At 51.6% G+C, this 7,113-nt stretch overlaps 1 protein-coding gene across 1 annotated transcript in view; it reads right to left on the bottom strand.

Annotated features, from left to right (window-relative positions):
* The window catches only part of F8 (coagulation factor VIII), a 24,413-nt gene that overhangs the window by 6,929 nt on the left and 10,371 nt on the right, over positions 1-7,113 (bottom strand). Inside the window, exons 10-15 of the mRNA XM_014306579.2 lie at positions 7,052-7,113; positions 6,171-6,382; positions 5,721-5,871; positions 5,367-5,576; positions 1,500-4,152; positions 641-806 (exon numbers count right to left, since the gene is read on the bottom strand). The exon at positions 7,052-7,113 is cut by the window's right edge and continues 9 nt beyond it. Of these exons, the coding sequence (XP_014162054.1) occupies positions 641-806; positions 1,500-4,152; positions 5,367-5,576; positions 5,721-5,871; positions 6,171-6,382; positions 7,052-7,113 (3,454 nt within the window). The remainder of the gene's footprint in view (positions 1-640; positions 807-1,499; positions 4,153-5,366; positions 5,577-5,720; positions 5,872-6,170; positions 6,383-7,051) is intronic.

Here is a 7,113-nt window from a genome sequence, read left to right as displayed (position 1 = left end):
GCTGAACCACCAGCTGTAGCTGTGCAGTGCAATCTCTGGTGGAAAGCACATCCTGGGTTCATGTCAGCAGGATGAGGCCTTGTGCCTGCTCAATGGAAGCAAGGTCAGCTACAGTCCTGCCTCTGGAGCCCAAAGGTGCTGCATCCATCCTGGTGAAGATTTCCAAGAAAACTGGGCAACTTCTCCAGGGACACAAGTCCTGAGCCTTTCACCTTCTCAGGCAGGTGTTGAGAGACCTTTTGTAGTGTGAGAAGCCAAAGCCTGCCCTCATTCAGAGCACCTAAAAGAGCTGCACTGAGCCCTCCTTAGCTCACTACCCTTTTTGCAGTCCCTTCACCCAAAAGGCTCCCCATGGAGCCCTGGAGCTGATCAGGCCATGCTATTGCAGGGGTTGGGTCTGGCTCAGCTCCAGGGCTTTGCTTCTGAACACTGTGAGGTTCCTGCTGGCACACTCCTCCAGCCACTGAGGTCCCTCTGAATCCCAGTCTGGTGCCATTCACATGCCAACAGGGCAGCTCCTGTCCCCAAGCCCTGAAGGTTAACCCATGAGCACTGCAGAGCAGCACTCCCTCTGGCTGAACTCCAACAACAACAACAGGGGGATTTATGGTTTTATAGGAAATGGGAACTTTCTACTCACCATGATGACATCCTGAACTTCTGCCCTGATGTAGGGCCCGAGGATGCCCAGGTGCTCATCCAGCTCTCTCCGCTGCACCGGCTGCGTGAAGGACTCATCCAGGTACTCTCGGAAAACCACCTTGCGGTACTGCCAGGAGTGCTTCCCCCTGCTCCTCCAGGGGTCCCTGCAGGGGTGACAGTCAGCCGAGTCAGGTGACACTGTCCCACAGCGAGGACAGCCACGGCAGGGTGGTTACAGGTCAGGGGGATACAGAGCCAGAGAATCCCTGACCCACTTGCAAGGAAGGTCAAAGTTTCTGGAGGTTTAAACCCCCCTGGGGAGAGGGAGATGCTGGGATCACCCTTCCCCTGGGCTGCTCGGCTGGGTTGTACTGGTACAGAGCTGTGATCCTGCCTGCCAGGACATACCATCTCATGCGTCATTGTGACAGAGTTCACAGGGGTCTGAGGAAGAGGGAGGAGACGAGGATCTGACTCCATGTTTCAGAAGGCTTGATTTATTCATTTATGATATATATTATATTAAAACTATACTAAAAGAATAGAAGAAAGGATTTCATCAGAAGGTTAGCTAAGAATAGAAAAGGGATGATAACAAAAGCTTTTTTCTCGGACAGAGAGTCCAAGCCAGCTGACTGTGATTGGCCATTAATTAGAAACAACTCTGAGATTATTCACAGATCTACTTGTTGCATTCCACAGCAGCAGATAATTATTGTTTACATTTTGTTTTTGACGCCTCTCAGCTTCTTAGGATAAAAAATCTTAAGGAAAGGATTTTTCATGAAAGATGTCTGTGACACATCATGCCATGCCATGCAGCGCAGGAGGAATGCATGCAGGAACATCACACTTACGTGGCTTTTAGGAAGTGCTGGGGTCTCTGGTCCCCGTACTCCCACATCACCTCCACTGCTGCAATGAAGTACTGCCGCATCTCCCCCTGGAAGGAGCGTGGGTCATGCTCCTCTTCCCCATACATGTCAAAGTCCTCCATGGTCTGCTCTGTGTCACTGTACTCATCATAGTCTGTCTTGGCAGTCTTTGAGGGGCTGGAATGTGTCCCATTGTTCAGGGCTGGTTCCTCCCTGTGTCCTGGGATGTGGCTCCTCTCCCCAGCTGTGCTGTTGCTTTCCCCATCCTCCCTGGGCTCTCCTAGGCCCTGGCCCTCTCTGTTCCCTATTTCTCTGAGGACATCTCTGCCAAGCACCTGACATCCATGAGGAATGTCTTGAACATACTCTGCTGGCTTTCTGGTGCTGTTGTTGTGAGGGGGACTACTTGGAGACAGTGAACAGTTCTCTCTGGTGGCTGATTTCAGAGACATTCCTTCTGTGCTTTGCCCAGACATTCTCCCAGGCGCATGGTCCTCTGTGGCATTGGCCTTGAGCTGCTGAGGCTCAGGACTGGACTGACCCAGCTGCTCCACAGAGTTTGTCTCCTCCTCCATGTGGCTTCTCCCCTGAGCTTGCTCTCTCCCAGGAGCCCCCCACACCACAGCTCTGCCTGGCTGCAGCTCGGCCACAGCTGGGCTGCGCAAGTCCCCCATGTTCACCACAGCCCCTGGGGAGCCTGGGTCCCAGTTTGAGGCCAGGTCTGCAGCCTCAGCAGTGCCCTGCCTTTCTGAGCTGCTCTCTGTCCCTGCTGGTCCTGTGCCCAGTGCTCCCCGTGAGGGCAGGGAGCGTCCGCTGCGCTGAGCCCCGTCCCTGCTGCCCTGCACACCCCTGGCTGTGCTCAGCCTGCCCTCAGGATACATCCCATCAGCCTGGACAGCATCCCTGCCTGGGGGCAGCCTCCTCTCAACCACCTTGGATCTTTCTTCCAGGCTCTGTGGGGCTGCCATCACCTCAGGCAATGTGTCACTTGGTACCAAGGACCTCTTCTTGAAGCGAGTGATGCAAAATGGGGAATGAGGTCCACATGCCTTTGGGATTTCCTCATTCACTGCTGTCTCAGGGGGCTGGCTGGCCCCCTGCTCTGCCCCATCAGAGAGGGGCTCTCTGCTGCTGGTGTTGGGAAGATCCAAACCTCTGCTCTCCAGTGACCTGGCTTGTTTAGGTCTCCAGTCAGGGCTTCTGGCTGTAACTCTGTGTCTCAGGAACTGCTCAGAGCTCTTTAAGAAGCCATTTGGGAATGGCTTGGTGTCATTGGTCACAACATTCGATTCAGAAAAGGCAATACTGTCCAGCTCCGCTAATTCCTTAGCATCCTGAAACACTTCTTTCAAAACTACTTCATCCCTCTCTTCTGTCATTACATAGCTGGGTGGCTCAAGGTCATTGGTGTCTGCAAAGGTGGTGTCTGGAAGGCCTTTGGCAAGTCCACTGGTCTTTTCTGTGCCCCTTTTTGCAGACAAGGAGTTGCTGTCGTCTGTGAAGGTTTCTCCTGGTACAGGTTTGTCTGACAAAGAAACATTTTGCTCTCCAAAAGTTTCGTAAAAGCCTTGTGAAACCACTTTGTGAGGCCTTTTTTCCAGCCCAGCATCTAGGTCATTTGATGAATAATTGCTTTCTATGGCGTGACTGTGAACCACAGCATGAGAAGTCCTGTTATCTTCTGTCTCATCTGTAGAAGGATTGTTCAATGTGGAGGAAGAGTTGTGATCAATACTTAGAGACTGGCCTGTACTGATTGTCTCCTCTGAGTCATACAGGTTAAAGGATATTTTATCAGCCCTTTTTAGCAGCTTGTCCTCTTTTCCCTGTGAAGACACATCTTGAAGTGCCAGGTTGTGCTCCAGATCATTCTGGTGAATTGAGATCTTGTTCTCCTGAGGAGGGGCTTTGCCAGCAGCATAAGCAATGGAGTCCCACAAGCTTGTTGCATGAGTAGCTGTCTTTTGAGGCTCTGCTTCCAGGTTCTCTATCCTACCACCAGACTGGACTGTCAATTCTTTTACTGGCTCCTGCAGCTCTGGGATTTTTGGCACTTTCATTCTTGCCAGACCATCTCCTGGAGCTGCTGTGGCTTGGTGCAGCCATTGCTGATCTTCTTCTGAGCTCACAGTACCATGGACCCTTCCACTGACACTCACCACATCTTCTCCAGGTGGGACTGCCCCAAACCCTTCATCCTGCCTGGTGATTTTTGACAATTCTTCATCTTCCAGGAAGGACTCATAGGACACTGGGTCATAGCTCGTCTCTGGCAGAGGAGACATGGAAATATCATGTGGATTTGACATTGTTTCTAACAATGTTGATGTGCCATTGGAAGAGGCATCAGAAATCTTGTCATTGTTCAGGAGGGCCCCATGTTCTGTCAGGCACAATCTTGTCTTCTCTCTCTCATTTCTGGAAGAGGTGATGTTGTTCAGATGCTCATTCACACATGACTTCTTTCTTTTAGAGAAGCCCCTGGGCTGGAATTCAAAGGCCACCTCCTCCTCATCAGGATACACATAATCTTCCCCATCAGTGTACTGCTCATACTGGCACTGCGAGACCGTGAACTTGGCATGCATCCCTCGGTCCCTGAAATCAGGATTTAGGCACCCCAGCGTCCACACACCTGTCTCAAGAGAGGCCACAAGGACACCATCAGCCCACTTCAGTGGGAAATTGGAAGAGATGCCATTCCCATGCTGCTCCCTTGCTAGTGCAACCTGTATTTTCAGGCAGCCTCTGGCTCATGGTAGTGATTCCATGCTTTCATAGTCCCTAGAGTGTCTTACAGCCAGACCCACGGTGTTGCTGGCAACATCAGAGCCTTACAAGCACCATCAGCAGGGCGGGGAGAGCTTAGTGAGCCACACATACCTGTGAGGGCCCAAGCACGGCTTGGTGAGAGCAGCTGCTGCACTGAGAACCCACAGAGCCCCCAGCAGCAGCAGTCACCATAACCCACCCCCAAAGACATCCTGGGGCTGTCAAACACTCCTCTCTCCCAAAGACAGCCAGCACAGCTCTCCTGGTGAAGGAGAAAGAAATGAAAGGCTGCCTCTCTCTCACATCCCCAGCCAGTGTGTTCGCTCCCAGCAGGGAGGGTGAGATGTGTGATTTCTGGGCTCTGCTGCTGGAGAGAGCTGCCACCTGCTGCCGGCTGAGCTGCTGCTCTGCTTCTGAGGAAGCAGAGGAATCTGAGCTCAAACGGATGTGAGGCTTGGCTGGGCTGTAGAAAGCTTCCTGGGCTGTCTACAAACCCTGACAGCTTGGCTCAGGATGCCGTGCTCATGACCTTCATATCAGTGTTGCAACCTCATGGTAAATCCTGTGTCTTCTCTGCGAGGAGGAAATGGTTTGACAGCTCTAAGGGGAAAGTGCTGAGTGGGGGGAAATATAACTGAACTCTGAAGCAAATCTTTTCTCTGACTTCTCTGTGGCTGTGGTTTCTGTCCTTGCAGAAGTGTGGAGATAAATGGCATAACCAGCAGCTGAATCCACAGCAGGGACAGCACTGCCACTCCCCTTGACCTCCAAGCTTGGAGCCAAGATTGCAAATGTTCACCAGGCTCATGTTACTGCAGCCAGCTACTGGTTTGGCAGCATGTGTGACCTTAACATACCCTACTGATTAAGTAAAATACTGTAATTTAATTTCTTTTATTTAAGCTTTGAAAGATTTAATCACTGCCTCTCATTTGCTGTTCTAGCAGGCTGTGGATCCCTTTGCTCTCAAAGCTGTCAAAAGGAATTGGGCACCAAGCAGAGAACTGGCTGGAAGTGTTCACTGATCTCTGCTGGGATGCCAAGCCCATGGTTGGCAGAATAGCCCATGTCACTAACCTGGCTTTTCCAAGCTCATGATGACTGTTTCTCCAGAAAATGGGAAAAGAGTGAGCACGTCCTCAAAGACCATGTTGCGCTTGAAGGTGTTTCCAGAGAAGAAGATGGAGAGGAAATCTGTTTGGGCCCCAACACTCAGGACATACCAGTACACAACATCGTTCAGGCAGAGTTTTGTTTGCAGGTTGTCAAATACAAAGCCATTAATAGCTGGAAGAGGACAGGGGTGAAACATTTCAAGACCAAATTCCCTCCATGGCTGCTGAGCTGCTGTGCATCATCGCTCACTCCCTGGGGCAGGGATGAGCCTGTGTCTGTGGGGGCTTTGCAGGGACCCCCTGGCTGAGTACTCACTGTGCATCACATTGGAGGCATAAAACTGGGGGTCCTGGGTATCCACATGGGCTGCATCAGAGCAGAACCTCTTGATATTCTCTTCCAGGTACCAGCTGTGGTTCTCATCAAAGACTGAAAACAGCACCAACTTCATGTTGTCTGACATTATCTGGAAAAGAGAGAGAAGAAATAATTCCTGGTCTGATCAGAGCACCCCTGGTGCCCAGTGTAGCTGTCAGGTCTCAGTCTGGGTGTATGGAGAAGTTTATTGCTATTTCACAGGAGTTAGGGTGCAGATCTGGGTAAAAGAGAGCATGCAAGGGAGGATGGGGAAGGCAGAGTCATTAGGACTGCTGGTAGGGTTGAAGGAAAAAGGACAGACAAATTTGGGTTTACTTAAATATTTCACCCACCACAGTTATTCCAGCCTTTCAGCCCAGAAGTTCAGGCAACAAAGGAAAGACCCACCTGGTTCCCCCTCTGATCCATGGACTTCTTGGAGCAGATGAGGAGGGGCCCAATCAGGCCTGAGGCAGTGTCCCTGACAGGGTTGATGGAGCTGTAGTAGAAACGGGTGAGGCAGCGAGGATCTGCCTCCGTTGGGCCATCCTCAGTGGTGAGACTCCAGCTGTAGGTGAATGACTTCCCAGGGGCAATGGCAATATCCTTCACATCTTTCTCTGGCAACACACAACCCAAGAGCAGACCAGTTACGTCTGGGCTGCTCCTGCAAGAGGTGATCCCACTTTTTAAAAGAGCTCATAAAAGTTTCCTGACCACACGAGGTGCAGAGGGAACCACCCATGCCTATCCCAGGATCCTGGTGGGATGTGGGATGGCCCTGCACAAGTCATGATCCTGGGAGCGCAATAACAAGGGGTGAAAGCAGTTCTGGGAATGAAACCTGGAGGAAAAAAACAACCCCAGAGCAAAAACCAGAAAGCTGCAAGAGGGAGAGTCTAAATCACAGTGAACCCCCCCACAAATGCAGGTCGGAGGGAGCCCAGGGAATGAGGGCTGTAAATGAACTGCAAACACAGGCAGGATCACCAGGATGGTTCCTGCCTTGTCAGAAAGTGGAGGCCCCCAGGATGGACCAATTAACATGGTCCCAGCTCCCTGCTTGGAAATGCCCCTTCTCCCAGTCATCACTGAAGCCCTCCTTAAAGACAGGGTTACATGGCACCAATGGGAATATGAACTTGGAATCATCATAATCCCTGGGATTGCAGAGCTCAGGTTCTTGGATGAATGGACAACCAGCATTACCACAAGCTTCAGGAAGCTCTCCTGGCCCAGAAAAATGGCAGTGGCCAGGTGATATCCCAAGCTCCCATGGCCTGCCTTACCTTGTGAGTGTCTCATGGCATAGTAGGGCCTGACGCTGGTGAGGCCGTGAGGGTAGATGTTG

This window comes from Geospiza fortis, unplaced genomic scaffold (assembly GCF_000277835.1).
Source record: "Geospiza fortis unplaced genomic scaffold, GeoFor_1.0 scaffold157, whole genome shotgun sequence".
Classification (NCBI taxonomy): domain Eukaryota; kingdom Metazoa; phylum Chordata; class Aves; order Passeriformes; family Thraupidae; genus Geospiza; species Geospiza fortis.
Note: the sequence above shows the minus strand (reverse complement) of the source record. Positions and strands in the feature narration are given on the sequence as shown.